This window comes from Dermacentor silvarum, chromosome 1 (genome assembly GCF_013339745.2).
Source record: "Dermacentor silvarum isolate Dsil-2018 chromosome 1, BIME_Dsil_1.4, whole genome shotgun sequence".
In the NCBI taxonomy this organism is placed as follows: Eukaryota; Metazoa; Arthropoda; class Arachnida; order Ixodida; family Ixodidae; genus Dermacentor; species Dermacentor silvarum.
The window spans coordinates 157,527,017-157,547,016 of NC_051154.1; the positions used below are offsets into that span (position 1 = coordinate 157,527,017).

At 45.0% G+C, this 20,000-nt stretch overlaps 1 protein-coding gene across 2 annotated transcripts in view; it reads right to left on the bottom strand.

The window, feature by feature from the left end:
* The window catches only part of LOC119436275 (diacylglycerol O-acyltransferase 1-like), a 215,378-nt gene that overhangs the window by 130,608 nt on the left and 64,770 nt on the right, over positions 1–20,000 (bottom strand). The window contains exon 2 of one of the 2 annotated variants that reach the window (XM_037703076.2): positions 13,423–13,510. In XM_037703076.2, the coding sequence (XP_037559004.1) occupies positions 13,423–13,510 (88 nt within the window). Of the gene's footprint in view, positions 1–13,422; positions 13,808–20,000 lie in introns of those variants that run through there. The other variant, XM_037703075.2, reaches the window with a different exon arrangement.

Here is a 20,000-nt window from a genome sequence, read left to right on the forward strand (position 1 = left end):
TCAGTAAACAATTTCCTTCAGTCTGCTTTAGTATATCATTTTTTGTCCGTTATGCGCGTTGCCGTCTCCCCGATGGGAACCCCGCAGGCCTCCAAATCTATACAAGCATCAATATCATTATGCCACGCGAAGTCATAAGCGATTCTTTCGTCTTTTTATTGTCGTTTAGTCACGTACAATAAGCTATACTTGAGCACGGCTTGAAGCTTCGAAAGAGATAGAAAAGAATGGGCGATATTAAGCACCAAGCGCGACAACACGCTGCCTTTTCCTGCATACTGCCCTGGAAAAAAAATATATCCGTGGATACGTACGTCATGACGTCAACTGGCACTAATCGAAGGCCACAGAAATATTAGCAAACAGAGGCGAAGTGAAAGGGCAGATTTGCAGTGGCCAACACTGTCCGTCGCATTGAATGCAATTCTGCGATAATTTGTGACCCTTTCACCAAGACTTATAATATAAATAAACTCATAAAAGTGCAAATTAGCCATGCACAATTTATACATAGTATCATACCTGGCTGTTATACACACGGCCGAACAAAGTCTTTTGAAGTAAACCCCTTTCTGTTATCCTGAAGGACCCCTTACCAAAAGGAACTTCGCCAATGACGCACAGTACGGCGCGGTATCCTTTATATACTGTAAACACTTTTACACCTTTATGGGTGTATAAAGTGTCTTCCGTTGTCGCATGGCTAACACTCTCACGTTTAAGGGGTATGATCAAACTGTTGCTGGGAACCAATGATGGCATCTTGTTTGCCAACCTTTTCAAGCAAGTAAAAATGATGACAGCTGTGACAGGCGACATAAAAAGTGCGTCAAATAAGGTTTCATATCTCTTCCTGTGAAATTCTCTTGTAGGATATTTCTGTGCGCCCAAGGCTGCCAGAATGATTACATAGTTTTCAACTAAGTATTTTGTCAACGCACGTCTAACTAGAGCTCCGTTGTCGTCCACTATAAATTTATGTAAGGCCCCTAACGGTAGGGGTGTTACCCGTGTGACACACCCTTAAAGGTGTAAATATTTTTAGAGTGCATGTTTTCAGTAAGCGACGCAGCAAAACACACGGCGCTGATTCTTTAAACTGAAACTGACAAAGCGCTAAAAAATAGTGTATAGGCTCATTGCAAATGAAAAAAGAAAGAAAGCTAAACTAATTTTAGTTTTTCATAGCATTCATAGCATTTGACAAGTTTCAAGCTGAGCGTCGCTCACATTCCACTTGTTCAGGTATTGCGCAACTGGCGTCTATTGCGTATTTCTAAAATCGCGTCCGTCAGACGCCAACGGCGCGCATTTACTGCAAATATACTCAAAAATAGGCTCGGCAGTGGAGCGACGACGGCGTTTTGCCGAGCCGATTCTGCCTTTCAGTACCGGAATAAGCGTCGTGCGTGCAAGCTGTTCAGATACGCCGGTCTGAAGGGACGATAAACGTCGGACACAAAAAGGCATACGGCGATTCCAAAATCCTGACAAAACGAGAACCATTTAAATCATTCTGCCCCGTGTAGACCGGAAGTGGACAAAGCCATAAAGGGAAGAAGCTGCAAAATGCCAACGTGAGGCGATGACTGTGGCAATTAACAAAACGACTGTTTGAGAGTATCGCCGCAGTAAAGTTGGCGGACAAATTGCGTCACCGCTAATTACAAAGTCGTTTCTGCAACCACTAAAATTATTAATAAGGCTTTTCTGTTGTAGCAGAGCTGCGCATGAGGTTGAGGCCAGTAAAGGAGTTCGGACATGTGCGCTTCCGCTGGGGACCCTTACCAACAAGGAGATAATCCTTTAGCGCGTGTCACCCAGCGTGAACGCTTTTCCGGCAAAGAACCTTCGAAGTGCCCATGTGTCAGGGGTATCACGCTGCCACCTGTCAATCTGAAACCACACGAGTCATTTGCATAAATTAAAGCTGGTGGTACGGCCCTCAAGCGACGTTACGTGACCTTTCATTACGCAGAGAATTTTGTGGTAGGCTTCCTGAAGAGTTTGCCCCCGCACGATGGAGAAAAATTGGCCGCCTCTTCAGCTCGCCTTATCTACCCAGCAGCGCCTGAATAACGTTTATTGGGTGCTTGACAGGATTCTAAATGCGCTTTGTTTACTTCGCTTGAACACAGCAGGACTCTATACTTGAGGCCGTGGGTTAAGAGCGGATTACTCCCGCGCATATAACTTAACGCGTATTCGTCGTCACACGTCACACAGACCATTCCGCCCCGCTTCCCCTTCCTCCAGTGCCAATAGAAAGAGAAAATAAGAGATGAAATAAGGAATAAGAGACGCACGGATAGGTTAACTGTCCGAATGGCTACTCTGCACTGAGGGAAAGGATAGAAAAGTTGAGAAGGTATAAAATGAGTGTCCGCAATGAAGGCGCCTAACAAAGATCGCGATCTTTCATACAGTCACGATGCTTTCAAACACCACATCAGTGTTTTTTTTTAAAAGCAACTCGGGCTGACGTCGACTGAGATCATGCTGCAAGAAATCTATTTTCCGTAAGGGGACGGTTGTGAAGTTTGTCGAACGTGCACTGAAACGAGAACATTCACGAAGAAGGTGCGCAGTCGTCTCTTTGCACCCCGCACTCCTGACATAAATACTGTGCAGAATATCAGCATACACTGATCCGGCCCCACTGAACGTTTCGAAACCTTTTCCTGTAAATAAACGTCGCCTCTCTCGCATCCGCAACCTCGACAGTGTGCCAACGTCAACTGTCACACGCGCCTATAATACCAGCACTCTTTGTTCCAGGAATGCTAACATCGTGTGCTGCATAATAAGCGTTGCCTTAGGCGTGCCAGCTTGCAGATGGGGACAAAATTCGATGCGGCAGTGACGGACAACGGGGTCCTTCCGAAGTGTTTATCTTGGATGAAAATGGATTGTCAAGCATCACAAACGGACGATACTAGAAAGTAAAATAGAAATAAAGCCCCGTTGACGCAAAATACGACTCCAATACACGGCACAGCTACAGCAGCAAAATAGCCACACCTGTGTTGAATGCGCCGATAGTGCACATGTGTGTATCCTGCAGTTTCTGGTCTACAAGATAACAGCATGCTGATTTACCTTGGGGCAATTGAATCATCCGGTACACACAGACTATGGAAGGCCGACTAACACGAATGAGAGAGAGAGAGAGCAAACTAAACATCTGCACTCATCCGCGATTTCACATCATTCCGCACTTTGGGGATAGAGCAATCAACAAAGACCGGGCTTCTTCCGTAAGCACCTAATTACACAACTCCGGCGAGGAAAGTCTGTGCCGAACAGCTGCAGGAGAATCGAGAACGTGTGTTTGCGTGACAGAGGTGACCTTTGAATGCAAGCGTTATTAGCCGATACGAGTCACTTGGGCGCCACTGTGGGAACTTTCGCTCCCAGCAGCACGGTGTCAATCCTCGTCGTGGCAGATTTTTCTTTTCTTTTTTTTTCAAGCGAGGCGTTCATGTGCGTGTGCGTACGTCCAGCTATACACGGTAATTATCCTTTAAGCTGTAATTTTCCTTTCAAAATTAAATTGTGCATTTTAACGTCAAGAAACTGCACAGTTGGTTAGGCGGGAAGCCGTAGTGGTGGTGGGGGGGGGGGGGGGGGGGGGGCTCCGGATAAATTTGGACTACACGGGGCTCTTTAACGTGCCCCTAAGTCCAAGTGCACACGTGCTTTTGAATTCCGCCTCCATTCAAATGCGGTCGCCGCGGCCTGGAATAGAACACGCGACCTTGTACCCGCCGTGGTTGCTCAGTGGCTATGGTGTTGGGCTGCTGAGAACGAGGTCGCGGGATCGAATTCCGGCCACGGCGACCGTATTTTGATGGGGGCGAAATGCGAAAACACCCGTGTGCTTAGATTTAGGTGCACGTTAAAGAACCCCAGGTGGTCCAAATTTCCGGAGTCCCCCACTACGGCGCGCCTCATAATCAGGTCGTGGTTTTGGCCCGTAAAACCCCATAATTTAACACGCGACCTTGCAATTTACCAGCAGACCGCGCCACTGAGCTAGTGCGGCGGGCAGCTCTCTTTTTTCTTATAATTCGGCGTCACACGTTCCGTAATAACGAAGGTTATAAATAATAATAATAATAATAATAATAATAATAATAATAATAATAATAATAATAATAATAATAATAATAATAATAATAAAGTGTTCTAATTATTACGACGTTGTGGCTTCGATTCCCGCCGCGACGAACGCATTCTGATGGGGGGCGGAATGCAAAAATGCTCGTGTACCGTGCTACTTTTGGTGCACGTTAAAGGAACATCAGGTGGTCAAAATTAATCCGGAATCTTCCACTATGGCACATCTCACAGCCCCTACGTTGCCTTTGGACGATAAATAAATAAATAAATAAATAAATAAATAAATAAATAAATAAATAAATAAATAAATAAATAAATAAATAAATAAATAAATAAATAAATAAATAAATAAATAAATAAATAAATAAATAAATAAATAAATACTTTATACCATGCCTGGCACTTGTGTATGCGTGCTCTTCATCTGGATGCCTCTCCGCCATATCTTCTTGCCTGAACATTTAAAAGGACCCTGCAGCAGCCCTTCCAACCTAGCTTTTTCTTTCTTTTTTTATTTTTTCTTGCGGCTTTATTCTTTTATGGCGCAACTGTGCGCGCTCAGGCACGAATACGTTCACCACAGAATATGAAATTATTCGGGCGAATTAATCGACAACTCGAAGAGCAGGGCACTGAATAACGAGATGACAGAGCCTGACTGCCCTGGAAAGCCTTTGGACCCTGGTTCAATCCCAGGGCCAGGACGAATCTTTCTTTGCGAGTTTGGCGTGGCTGCTGCGGTCTGCTGCTGGGTCGGTCTCTATCTCGGCGGCTATACTCGTATTTGTGTTTATATATACGAAGGTTATATGTGCGCCGAGTGCTAGTACCACCAAACGGGCTTATGCTGACCGACAAAGTAGTGCCAGTAAGCGCACCTCTGTTCTTTGAGTAATAATCAATCAATCAATCAATCAATCAATCAATCAATCAATCAATCAATCAATCAATCAATCAATCAATCAATCAATCATTGTGCCCAGGAACAACCATGAGGTCTAAGTGCTGGCGCACGTATACATAGAAAAAGAAATACAACAGGGGAATATCAGTAAAAAAAGAAGAATAAAAAATAAAAATAAGATTCCTATATAAAATATGAACACATAATGTCGGCTCTTCTTTCTGAGGTTTTACGCGCCAAAACCAGTTCTGATTATGAGGCACGCCGTAGTGGAGGGCTCCGGATTAATTCCGACCACCTGGGGTTCTTTAACGTGCACTATAAAACGCAACCACACGGGCGTTTTTGCATTTCGCCTCCGTCGAAATGCGGCCGCCGCGGCCGGGATTCGATCATATAGGTAGCAGACAGACCTATTCTTAATGGAATGCCGCATTATATTCGCGACTTCTCTGATTTACTTGCTTTTCTTTGATTTAGCCATTCGGTATATATGTCACTGGGTGGGTGTCACCCTTGGCCAATCCTTGCGGATGCGCCACTGAGCCACGGAATCCTATGCATCTAGATAGGTGTCGTACTTCTTCGATGTCTATGCACATAAAGGGGTTCAGCGTCGCAAGCTAGACGTGTACTACGACGGACGCAGTAGTCGCGCGGTCATTATTGATTATGACCCCGTGGCACTCCTCAACGAGCACAGAGATAACAGTAAATGGGCGTTCTTGTATACCACACCGCGCATCGGTATGCGACCCTCCGTAGCTTGCAGAAATCAAACCCACGACCTCGCGCTCGGCATCGAAACGCCACAACCACTGAGCCATACGAGAGACCGCATTTGGCCAGGAGGACTAAAGATGCTCAGGGACAGATTCCAGTGCTACCTTCATTTGGGCTCAAGTCACAGAAGGTGGCGAGCCAAGTGCTTCCTTTTTTGTACCCCAACACGACTGATCCATTTCATAGCAGGACTTCCCGATTGCCAAGCTGCAAGTCGTCACAAGCAAGTGAACGCAGATATTTGAAAGGCGGCGGCGGTACCGGGTACGCCAAATGGTGGCGTCGCAGACGACTCGCGAGGCAAATGCGTTCTCTGCGAGGGGGCGATTTGTGGTGCGTGCCGAAGGCATAGCAGGCGTCGCTCAGTCAGTGGAGGCTTCTGGACACAAGGCCGGTCAGCGCAACCTTGAGGTGAAAGCAACCTCGATCGCGCATGGGTGCAATTACGACAACGCCGCGGGCAGCGCTATACAGCGGCTCGTAGATTGCAGCTGATGACCCGCGAAATCGTGGCTTTCCTTCTAACCGCGACAGTGCGCTAGTAAATGATAGCTGGAGGAAGAGAAGAAAGTAAAGATGCATGTGTCGGGGGTGGGTGAGTGCGGGTTGCTCGCGCTGGGCTAATTGTGTTTGAACAGTGCTCCGCCGAGCTGTACTAGCTACAGATGTTAACTGCGGCATTGTACAAGGAGACAAAAAACACGTGCTAACTCTCTACAGGCTTACACGTACAGGAGATATCGTAGCAACGCGATTCCTCGTCACGGCGACATGTGGCCGTGTGGGCGTTCAACGGCATGAAAACATGACAGATGTGAGCACGTAAACCAGAAGCAATCGCGAGAAGAAAACCTTACAGGACGGTTACGAGTGTGTAACGCGAAAGCATGACTACGATGGAATGACGAAGGCGGTATGACAATGGGATGACGACGATTGTATGACAAGTGTACTGTATATACGGCACATACCCATCGCCATGACGACATACCTAGCGGCACATAGCCATGGGAACCGTAGACTGCACTATTTCCGGGATCGGTCTACCGCTATTTGCGTCCACCGGCGCAAAACTGAGCGACGAGCTAAGAAAAGCTAACGCTTAAAAATTTAATTCAGGAGCTTCACATGCCAAACCCACGATATGATTATGAGGCACGCTGTAGTGGGGGACTCGGGATTAAATTGGACTCCGTAGACGGGAGGGGGGGGGGGGATCCAGTTTAATGTACCGTGTATCCAATGCACGATACACGAGAATTTTTCTATTTCGCCCCATCAAAATGCGGCCGCCCCGACCGGGAATTAACCCGCAACCTTGTGCTTGGCACGCAGCAATGAACAAGTAGATACAAATAGTGCTTAGCAGATAACGAAACACTGTTTCCACACCACTTATGAAAAACATTTCAGCTTCTGCCAGAGAAGAAAAGGCCAATCTGTTTTTCAAAGCATTTAGCCTGATGATGATTTATTGGCATCCCCTTTGAAACGGGGCGGTGAAATATAATCACCTAGCCTGCTTGAGTGGTACGCTATACATGCTTTTCATTCCAGCATTTTTGTATACATCTCCTTAATCTTTATTCTGTTCTTCAAAATTTCTCTACCTTGTACGGCTACCAATACCTGTAACGGATCCGGTCGTATTAATCTCTTCCCTGCTTTTTTTCCCACCAATACTCTAAACCGTATCTTGCTTATCTCGACAGCTGACCGGATGATGCTTCCATACTCCATACTCGGAGCCTGTCCAAGCTCGGTTGCGCCATCTGTCCATGGAAAGTTTATGAGCGTCAAATATCGGTCGGATGTGAAAAATAAAACGGTTTCATATCTTAGCGATCTTTGCTGACCTTTACTCGAATCTTCCTGTGCTGCGCGTCACGCCGCACACACTCCCGATAATCCGGCATAATATATTATAGTATCTAGAAAGAAGTAGCGTCAAATAATAGCACGCAACATCTTAAATGATAGTGGGGAGAGAGAATTGAGAGAGAGGCTTGGAGTGCATACCTATACACCGACCTGGAAAACAACATGCCAGTGCTTATGCCGCATTCTGTTAAGTAAGGCCAGACGCCAGAACGTGCCATTAGCACTGACACGCACGCACGTACGCACAAAATGCGCGCAAATTCTTTTATTCGGGCTTAAATGATTTCAGCTAAAGAGCGTGTGACAGATGGCCCGATTCTAACACTCTAAAGCCATTTTGACGAGGTGGACAGTAATTTGCACGACAAATCGCAATGTGCAATAACGAATCGACAAAGTTCCCTTAGTTAATTCCATCAGGGCATGCAATTGTTGCAAATGAGTAACTGAAGCCAGGTAATAACGAAGGCCATGCCGGTTCAGCAAAAATTCTGAGACTGGCACTTGTAGCGAGGTTCCGTCCCCAAAGAGTGCTGCGAAATTCTTGTTAACATGTCCCTAAAAAAGCCGCTCTCTCACGACGTCGTCAAAACTAGTATACACATTGCTGTGGCAGATTTTGGGGGCAGACATCGCGAAAATAGTGCTAGTCCCGGGATTTCTGGTAATGGACAAGACTTCATTATTTACCTATTTATATTCCGCCACTGAAACGTGTGGCTTAACGTAGATATTCAAAAGTTAATTATCAGATTTTATTTATAAGACACATTGTATAGACAGTAAGGCGAGGAGAGAGTTGGAGGGTGGATATATGGGCGTTCGACATTTTCCGCGCCTCCCTCCCACCACTGAACAAGTAACTCAGCGCGATATAAAAGACAGACACAAGAAAGGGAGAAACAAAGACAAGCGCTCCCACCACCCGTCATATAACGCGCTCATTAGTGCGGATTTGTATGATAGAAGAACCCGAAAGAGGTGTCACGTGCGTGTACGGAATGCGTCGGGAAAAGCAGGCGAAACGAAGGCGAACAGAAAGCGTTTCATAAAGGTAGGCCTCTCTTGTACGCAGTGACTGCGATCCGACTAAGCGCCTGTTTTATGACCCACTGACTGCGTTGTATATAGGCTAGACGACGAAGAACTAAGCGTCGGTGAGGGCAATAAAAGTTCTTTAAGGAAGGCAAAGCTTGCACCGTTCACGCCTTGGAGTTTCAAGGTTCATCGGCGCTTTTGTGCATCGCAGTACAGCATTAAAAGAGAAACGGAGAGACACATCTCACTTTGCTCTTATCTGACTCGGCTGACTGGTTGGAGTTAAGCAACCTATACTGGCCAACTAACTCTCGCCAAGGCAAGAGTAGCCGAAGCTAGTTTATACACAGACAAGCCCCGAATGATTCTGTCACCAATGTGATGAACGAATATTCTTCCCCGGTTAATATGGTCAGTCACCAGAGTAAACAAGCAATTAAGGAGACTACCTTAGCACTTATGGACAAGCTTACACTAAACTATGGATGCCAAATGCATTATGGCGCCCGCCAAACATTGAGTGCAAAGGAGATTCATTAAGTGCTGGTCGTTTTCGCATCTGGTGGGCGAGGCCGCTTTGAGGGGCGCCCCGAATCAGAAAGTCCGGCCTATCTTCCTGGCGAAAATCAGCGAATGCCTGACGAGGACGTCTACATAGCCCCAACATCAACACCCGGAAGCTGTAAACATAACGTGTTACGAACACGAGACTAAAACGGAAAACGAAAACCAAAAGAAAAACAGATTTGGTACAAGCTGTAGTGAATCCACCGGCGCAATGTGGATGTCGCAGAGTACTTGAAGACTGCCAGACTCGGTGACCGAAGATAACGTGCATAAACTCGTCCAACAACGTGTACTACTGCTTAATGATGCGATTCGCATTCAAGAACAGCATGCTTGATTATCAGCCAAGTTCTCTCTCTCGCTCTCTCTTTTTTTCTTTTTTAACAAGGTGCTCTTTGGCCAGTGCGACCGGCGCGGCCGCGCATCGGAGCGAAGCGGCGCAGGCGATCAGGAACCTAGGCGAGGTGCTTCGCGTCGTCTGCTACTGCGCTGGAGAGCGCCGCTCTTGCTTTGTTGTGAAGTACACCTCACTAAGCGCAGGCGCCCGATAACCCAAGACGGCGTCGCGGGAAAGCGCGCTTCACTCACTGGAGCATTTTCCGGCTGGTTTTGCCTACAGCTTGTGAACAGCCTGCTTAGCCAATATGCATAAACAGAAACAAGCTTCTCGGCACATAAACTACTTAGCTTTATTTATTTTTTGTATGAGGGTAAAAGAAGAAAAAGTTATTGCTTGCGCGCTCTATATTAGGCTGGTGCTAATTTATTTTAGTGCCACAGCTGTTGGTGCAATTCACCCGAAGAGCCCATCAGGAGCGCTTTTTATGATTAAGGTCATGACGTGATGAGCCTAGCGCGCCGTTTCGCGCATCTCATGATGCTATAAATAATTTGGTTAATTGACTTAGGATAATGACCGACACCCACCATAAATTTCCTGGGAAATTAGAGAGCGAGTGTTCAATCTTCCCTTTGAGCTATCATAAATTGTTTCTTTCCTGATTTCGTGTTTTTTTCCCTCTTAGGTAGTTACTCATAGCAGGTTTCTTTTCGATTGTCGCCACACATGAGAATGTCTCAGCTTCTCTGACTCGCCTACGCGGATGCGCCATATGGTGTTGGTGCAAGGAACCCAGCGGCGGTGACGTCGCGCGCGTCCTGCGCTGTGACTGGTTGGCCTATTCAGCAAGAGAACAGACACGCAGCACCCACGGTCACGAAAACCCGACGAGGTTCGCAAAGAAATGCTTCGCTTTTAAAGTCGCAGTTTCGCCAGAAAGGCGAAGCATCGATTGCGATACGAAATTAGTAGACAGCTATACAAAATAAGAATAGCAGTTTTATCGGCAGTATGAGCTTGCAAGCATTCGATTACTCACTAAATTAACAAGCATGGTGTCACGCGCGCACAAGCAAACATCAACACATCTCCCTGATATCGGGGAGCGCACACTCCCCGATATCAGGGAGATATCGGGGAGTGTGCGCACACTCGCTGTGATACGCAGGAGTACGGAAGCACGGCAGCAGCAGCAGTGAGCGAATTGACCTTCGTGCTGCCTCTCGCTTCAACGCGAACTAAGCGGCGAGAACACAGCGCACACGAAGCTATCAGCACTCGGCGGACTCTGTCCGCATCGCAGATCGCTTTCAAGATAGTGCCCGCGCGACTGCGCCATACGCAGCGGTCACCGGAATAGAACGCCACCATCGTTGGCTCACCCTCGCACGCTTTCACTCGCACATACAGCATACGGCGCGCACATACAGACGATCGCACTTAAGACTCCATACGGAGCATCACGGCGACGACGACGGCGGGAATGCGCCTGTAGTGTCCATATAATTGTTATAGCAATAAAAAGACCACGCAGAAGAGCGATCTAACAGACGTAACAAGTAAAACCGTCGGAAGCGAAAAAGCGAGAGTGCGACCCAGTCCGCCTTCCCGCCACCAAAGCGATAGGCGCGTCCGGCCAAGGCCGACGAAAGAAACGCCGTGCGTGTCCGGGCTCACTCGCAAGCCCCCTTTATCGCCTTTGTCACCCGAGCTGCGAAGTCATATACACGCAGACGCACTGAAAACAACCCCCAGGAGTTCGGTCCGACGCGAGTTGGCAAACAGTACAGAAAGACGGCATGCAGAGAAAGCGGAGCACCGTTGTCGTTATTTTGTCTGCACTGTAAGAGCCGCTAGGGCAAGGGTTGGTGTTAAGTTGCAGTTGAGATACAGCGAGAATACTGTAACACGGACAAAAATAAATCAAGAAGGAAAGGATAACAAGCGCTGCACTCGTTTCCTTCGCGGTTCAGTCGTCCCTGCTTAGCATTTCGCGGAACGAGTGGCAAATACTCGTTCCCTGTAAAACCGCAGTGCGTATCATCCTGAGAGTGGCGTTTCGCAACTTCAATTGTGCTTTTTTTAACAAGGTGACCAATACGTGTTCGATGAATATACGAAACTGCGAAAAGTGGTCAGTAAAGAGCGAATATTAATTCAGAGATCACCTGAGTACTCATTTCTGCGCGTATACAAAAATTTAATGTAAAGCCCGGGTCTGTGCCCGTCGTACAGCAGTTGCGCAGTAATATGACGGTCGACGGGCGTCGAGAGTAAAGCAACGTGAAAACCGCGCCGCGCCGGGAGTTGGTATTAGTTTCCAAGCAGCTCCTTATCAATTGTGATGACTTATGATGTTTCCGGCACTACTTCTGACACGGGTCGTGTCACATAATGGCGCCCAGAGTAGCATACTCAACGCACTCTGAACGAGAGCACGTTAATATAGAGGCAGCTAACTGAGCAGGCAATCGCAGCGCAAGGTTGCGTATGTAATGCGCAGCTTCTCTTTTCATGCATGAACAAAGTAACACCGATATTACGAATATATTAATCAAGGTCTCTCACACTTTGTGCCACAGCCCCAAAGCTTGTTAACGGTTATTTCTACTCTGTAAGGTTTCCCAAACAGTGTTCGGTGCAATATATTTCGAATTTCCATGCTCTGACTATTAAGGCATTTCAACCTGGCGTGCTTAACAATAAAACAAAATACGTATTTCGTCCAAGGGCTGCTGGTGCTCTCCGAAACGTCACGTTCGGCCAGCAGGGGCGAGGCTGTAAAAAGGTCCCACGGCCTGTGAGTGCCTCTATGTACTCCCTCCGACGCATCGATTTACCTAGATGATGCGACGGTGGAAGCGGACTGGCGTGATTATTGTGATGATTGCAGTGGTGACGAAGGGCATGACGTGGGCTTGACTGATTTGGCCCGCGGCCGCGAGCGCCGGATTAATTTTGATCAATATTTTTTTTTTACCATGCAGATTTCCTAAGTAGTAATCCGTGTGCAGTGTCGACTGAACGTTAAAAGGAAAAAAAAACAACTTAATCAATGCTCAATAATTCATGACGAGGTGTGACCGGCAAGTACGACTTAAAAACGTTGACGTTATCAGTGTATCAGAGAAAGCCTATACGTATATAGACGTTGACGTCATCAGTACATCAGGGAAAGCCTACAATCTTACACAAGGACGTCCCAATTCACCTAACTTTTGATAGTGGTACGCCACCATATAATGTCACATTATCTAGAAATGATTTGTTTTCTTTATTTATTGACGCAATGGCGAAAAACAACCTAATATAAGTGGGTGCATTATTTAACCACCGAAAAATTAAGAGAAAGAAATAGACAGGAACATGAAGAAAAGCGGTTAGAGAAGACAGAAATTCTGTAAATAAAAAAAAAAAAGCTACTGTGTAGGACAGCGAATGGAAAAGGGACCAGCGGCTCGGAAAAAAAAAATTCACGAGTCGTCTCAGTAAAAAACTATACGAAAAACAAAAATAAAAGGACTCGCTCACGAAATTCTACCTAACGTGGTAGAGGACGCGCAACTGACCGGGGAATGCGCTGGCGAGTAGTTCACCGGACTTTCGTCACGTGGTGATACACGCGCGCGCGCCTTCTCCGGCATGAATGCGCATCAGTTTCCCCCGTCTTGCAGTGTGTGTCATCACCAAGCGCCGCAGCGCGCGCGCGACAGCCGGCAATCTTTTTTTTACGCCACATTCCAACGTCGCACGTTTTAAAATAAAAGAAGCAGAGACGGGGGCTTACCAGCAATATGATACAAAAGTTGAAGAGGCCACGGTAGTTGGTCCAACCGCGGGAACTGCTGAATAAAGAGTCGCATGGCTTGTGAATCCTGCGTAAGAGAAGAGTTGGAGAAGAACTTTTCGTCAGTTTCTCGGACCCATCGGTGGCCGGCATGCTCGCAGTCGGCCCCGCCACGGACGCATCGCGGGGCGACTTGGCGCCGAGCTCGTCACAGTTCTCCATCCGTCGCTTCGACACACACACAACTTCGGGAGGAAAACGCACGCTACGCGCAGCTGCTCGCGCGAAGGCCGTCCGCGCAAAACCGCCTAGCTGATCAACTCGCGCCGCGGCGCACCCTGCGCAGCTGCTTGCTCGGCGGGACGGTTTGTTTCGGTATCGGCACGCCTCCCCGCGACGGCTAGACCGGGCACGCGTCCTGAATACGTGCCAGCGGCCGCCAGGGCCCTACGTAGCGCTGCATGCCATTGGTTTCCTGTTCCCGCTTTCAGTTAGGCGAGCGAAAGTTTCGAGCACTATAGCCTAGTAAAACCTCTTGTTGGGCGAGTTGGTCCATGGCCGAGAAAGAAAAAAAATAGCAGCGCAATAGAAACGTGGTCGAGACGAGAACACAGGACCGGCGACAAATCGGTGTTGTCGTCTCAGTTTCGAGAACGCTTGAGTGGAAATCATGAGCAAGATGACATGTGTGAGCAGTTGAAGGAAACCAGGCGGCAGCTCACCTAAAGTCCTACGAGCGCCTCAAAAATTACCTTAAAAGATAAATAAATAACGCTTGGTCGGTTCCGGAAGTGCAAGTGACGCAGGAAGTTTCGAAAACACTGCAAGTTTGAAAGTTCATGACATTCAGTTGCGTACGCACCATACCTCAGATATGACGGTGACTGGATATTTAACAGTACACTACACATACCTCGTACAGCGATGTTGCTGGTAAAGCCGAGTAAGTGTTTTATTTGCTCTATAACAATTGATGCACTGCAAAAATGTTAGTGATTTTTTGTTAATTAGTTGATGTGTGTTTCGATTTCTCGTGCAGCTAATATCCGCCTCTTCGAATAACCCAGCTCAACGATAAGAATTGTGCTACCTGCCGCAGGCGATTTCTAAAAATTCCGAAAAGCTTAATTTTGAACACCCGGTATATCGTATACTGCAGCGCGCTATATGTACTGCTTAGTATAATTCCATGGTGCCACAGCCGTCATAATATACATGCTCACGCTCTAAAGCTGTAGTCGGTCACTAATTTGAAGGCGCTCTGCTGCTGAGCGCGAGTTCAATTCTAGGTATTCCAGATGGGGCCAGAGTGCAAGAACGCTCGTGCATACCGAGCTTTGAATGCACGTCAAAGAACCCTAAGGTGGCCAAAACTAATCCGGAGATGAACACTACAGCGTCTCCCATAAAAAAAAACATGCCTTGGTTTGAGAAGCTAAACCCCACCCCATTCAGACTGTGGAAAGAAGCTTGTTTTATCCTCGCCCCAATTGGGCCTAACGCTTAGGCGCTTCTGCATACGGAATGACTCATTCCGCCAAACCAGGAAGCAACGCCGGAAATTTCGATCTGACACATGGCTGCAGCCAGCTGCAATATGCTATTTACGAGCTGGCACAGCTGCTTGGCAATGTGTGGCATAACGACAATAATTAGAACACCGCAGAGCCACATATAACCCGTCTCGCAGGCGCGCGCTATTACATTTAAAGCGATAATATAGTATATATCAAAGTCAGCGGGTCATTGCTTGCTTTACAACTCATTTAAAGAAAGAGAGCTTGGCCAATTGTGACGTTTACTCGCCATATTTACTCAGCTCCTTTTCAAAAAGGGCGGTCCGCCGGCCGGAAAGTTGAGCAAAGAAACGGACCATGCTCTCCCCCGTATATATATCCATATCTTCCAGAGACCCGAATGCAGATAGCTATATATGGGACATAATCGCTTTTCAAGCTGCACGGTTTTTATTATTCACTGGCATGCATGTTACGAACGGGAATTTATTTAAGCACCACGGTTATTTACATGCCAAGACATAGAGATGAAGATGGAACTATATACGTGTTGTACATTGATATATGTTGCTGTTGCGCCGTAGATTTTCACGCAATCTCGAGGAATTCGAAACACACATCATTTAAGGTTGCTTTCCGCCGTCTGTGACAATCAGTGCGGCAATCTGTGACATCAATTTAGTGTCAAATTCCTCGAATGCGGATGAGAAGAATATGAGTAAACCACTTCCGCACAGTTCGACATGCATGCACCGGACTTTATATCGAAGATGTATAATTCTTAGCAACCATTTCCGAATTAATTAATTAGGGTCCTTCGTTTTCGGGTAAAACCTGATAATTTTTAATTTTTACCCGTCAGACAAAATTTATGAAGATCGGGTTAACAATACCAATTTCTTCCCGAAGTTTGCAGTTTCGTGAAGGATAATAAATGCAGCTGTTCCAAAACTAACGAACACTGCCCATTATTTGGGAGCAAGTGGTCAGGGTACCTCATACTAATATTAATTTCTGAACATAGCATATGCGTGACCTCGTTTTTTTTTAACATTCAAGCGAGAACTGGCATATATAAATATAAAGTATAATCAGTGCCTGCTGGCGTTTGAGTGAACTAAAACTTGTTGCTTCTTTTACAAGCCACGTTTACAAAAAAAAAAAAAAGAACGACAATGGCACACTATATCTCATTTACCGCACTTCGCATACATGTGAACGGCGGTAATGCGGTATGAAGCGAATTTCGAACAGTAGCTGTGACATCGAGAATTTTTTTACCAGGCTATACACGTTATGTTGAAAAAAAAAAAAAAAAAAGGTGGCTGATTTGTATAGTTGGTATTGTATTATTTTCTTGCAAGAGCGCGTATACTGGGAGCCAGTAAAAGAGGACGATTACAGGCAAGGGCGAAAGCCCCGATACAGAGATGCATATGATAATGTACGTCCCAAACAACGGTCTTGTAAAAAAACAGCACACCTCCTGCGAAGCACGCCCGCGACCATTGCGTTTTGTACCCACTGGTAAAAAAGCGCAGGAAACAATATAAAGTAGGGATCGCTAAACTCAGCTCGATTTGTTGCCATTGTTGATGTATTTTCTTTTATATGTGTTAATAACGCCTGAAAACAAGGATTTGTAGAGGCGAGCTCGTCACATGATTTGCCAGTAGCTCTTTGTCATTATATGTTCCTCCGAGTGATTTGGCTAGTTTAAAAATAACGTTTGTGTCCAAAAAGCTGACCATTGCTTGCGTCAATAGTTTGTAAACATCACCAGAAAAATTCTGAATTTTGGGCTGCCAGACAACAGAGCCCCCCGGTCTCTTTCTTTAAGGATAACACTCGATTTTTACACCCCGAATTTCCAAAAAATATACCGCTCGAAAACGAAAGACCCTAAAGGTTATATATATATATATATATATATATATATATATATATATATATATATATATATATCCCGATTTTATTAGTCATATTATAAGAAGTAATGTTTATTGGCTTATAAAATGACTATATATATACAGGGTGTGCCAGCTATCATGCAGCACGATTTAAAAAAAGAGGAACGGCGTTACGCGAAGCAAACCTAGTGCGTATTGTTTCCAGTAAAGTGGAGTAGCCGCCAGTAATTGTTTCATTAATGAGATTTAATTAGGTAATTGTAATTAATTATTTAACTCGATAAGTTGCAAAGGTGAAGGCATTCAAGTTTGTGTGGACCAAGAATGGAATGGTTTTCATGAGAAAAACTGAAGGATCTGGCGCGAAGAAAATTGTCAGCGAAGCTGATCTATTAGGGCTGTATTAGTCATGTCCACTGCGCTCAATTCATTCGCGGAATGAGTACAAAGAAGGTTACCCTTTAATGATGGCCGCACTGCACCATTTGTAGGGCTTGTACAAACTAATGTCAGAAGCATTAAAAAGCACTGGGATTCACTAAATGTGTACTTGAGCGAAGCATTGCAATACTTAGACATCCTCATATTAAGCGAGATAAATATAACGCACTCTGAATCTGCAGCGTATGTTCTCGAAGGTTTTCAGTCACATTCAAAGTGCCGTGACCTGAGCAAGGGCGGTGGCATCTACGTTTTTGTTAGGAACGAATGGATAATGCAAGTAATTTCTGCCGACTTTACCGCAGCGGAAGTCGTTCCCTTTATAATATGCAAGCCTAAAGCTACTTTCCTGGTATTAGCAGTATACAGGCCGCCTAGCTAATTCTGATCTGAAAGTATTTTTATCTGAATTGTCTACATTCCTCACTAAACATGCTCGTCATAACATAATTATAGCAGGAGATGTAAACATTGATATCGCCAAACCAAGAAAACAGGGAGTCGCTGATTATGTAGATTTACTTTCAGCCCATGGTTTGGTGCATCTAATACATGATTTCACCCGTGAAGAACTTGTAGCTTCCCGGCTCACGAGATCATGTATTGATCATATAGCGTCGAGATGCCCACTTTGAAACCGATGCTGTAGTTATACATAAAAAAGTGGCTGATCATTATTTCACGGCCTTACGTGTGACAGATACTATCGCTTCTGAAGATGACGTGATTCAAGTGGGATCTTTCATAGACGACAGAAAGGTAGATAAGCTAGTCAGAAACTTTGACTGGACGAAATTAGACACAACCACACATGTGATAACGTATAATCAATTAGTAAACCAGTTTAGTACGTTCTTTTTACTGGCCACGATAAAAGTGAGATTGAAACGTAGAAATCCGAGGAAAAAATGAATAACAGCATCCATTATAGAACTATCTTATCAAAAAGATAGGTTATGGAGGCTTTGTAAAAATTACCCGACAAACCTAGAACTGCAGAAAGAATATCGAACCGCACGTAACAAGCTTACTGCTCAGTTACGAATAAGTAAACGGGAATACTACGCTGAAAAATTTTCACGGTGTCGCAGTAACGTAAGACATGGGGCTTGCTCAATGGCTTGGCGGGAAAACCTGAACGTAAAAGTCTGGATGATGGCTTGCTGAGAACATTTTCGCCTGCAGAGTCATTGGACATTGCTAACTCCTTTAAAGATGCCTTTGAACTATCACTAACAAAACTAAAACAGCAGTCTACTAGACCTCTGAATTTAAATTACCTAGTCCAGATAATTCAAAACTCTGCTATCCTACCACCCATTAATGCAAGTGACCTATGGAACTCGATTAACGCTATTCCACTCAACAAACCGGCAGGTTATGACCGAATAAGAGCGCGAGATATGAAGTACAATTTCTATCATCTGCAAAACGTGCTCTTGTTTATCTTAAACGGATGCTTCGAAACAGGTATAATCCCGCAGGGTTTAAAGACCTCAGTAATTAGACCAATTTATAAGAAAGGTAGTAAATTAGATAAAAATAACTATACACCAATTGCAATAATGAACGTGTTAGCACATGTAATGGAGAAATTTATTTACACTTGCATGATATCCTTTTGCGATAACTTTGATAAGTCCCTCCCAATACGGTTTTAGACGTAGGTTAAGTATAGTCGATCTGCTTGAAGAATGTAACGATTACGTATGTAAAAATACTGATCAAAATAATATTGTGCTTGGCCTTTTCTTAGATCTGACAAGAGCTTTTGAAACCATTGAACACAACATCTTGTTATACAAACTAGAAAGTATTGGTTTCCGAGGTCCTTCTTCGAAATTCGAAATTCTTTTCTAATTATTTCTCCAACCGTTTGCATGTAGTCTCTATAAAAAATGCATATAGTGATTTTACATCAGTTAGATATGGTGTACCTCAAGGATCGGTTCTGGGACCTCTTTTATTTAACATTTACGTCAATGATATTGCCAACATACAATTGAATGCTGCAATATTTCAATATGCTGATGACACTGCACTACTTATATCACACGAATTGTATTCTGAAGCCGTAAAACTACTTCAAGAAGACACAATACGTGTGAATGATTGGTTACATGCTAATCAAATATAGTTAAACAAAGAAAAAACTACCATAATATGTTTTAGAAATCCTCATAATATTGTTAGCCTAGACCTGTCCATTCAATTACATGGTTCTCAGTGTTTAAACTGTTCTTGCATTTCTTTACCGCTATCCCCTACTGTTAAGTACCTTGGTCTTCATTTTGACGACCGGATGTTGTGGGTTCACATTGACTACATAATAAAGCGTTTACGAACGGTAGCAGCTCAGTTATACACGCTTAAATTTAACACGCCTGTTAAATTGTGAAGGTTAGTTTTCAAGGCTCTAGGCCAGTCTGTGCTCAGATAAGGTATTTCAGTTTTTGGTTCCTGCTCACAAACGAAAGTAGATCGAGTGGATAAGCTATTGCACAGGATAGCTGCGAGCATACTGTATGTTACTGCTCATGACTGTTCAGACAAAGACGCAAGAAGTAATATTGCAGGTGTTGAGTCCTTTTCGGATCTGTTTGTACAAGTGATACTACTTCGTAATATTTTCTCGAATCGTCACAAAATAATACAGAGTAAACCTAAAGCGCTAAGAAAAACGTACCTTTATCAGTTACCGCGTATATAT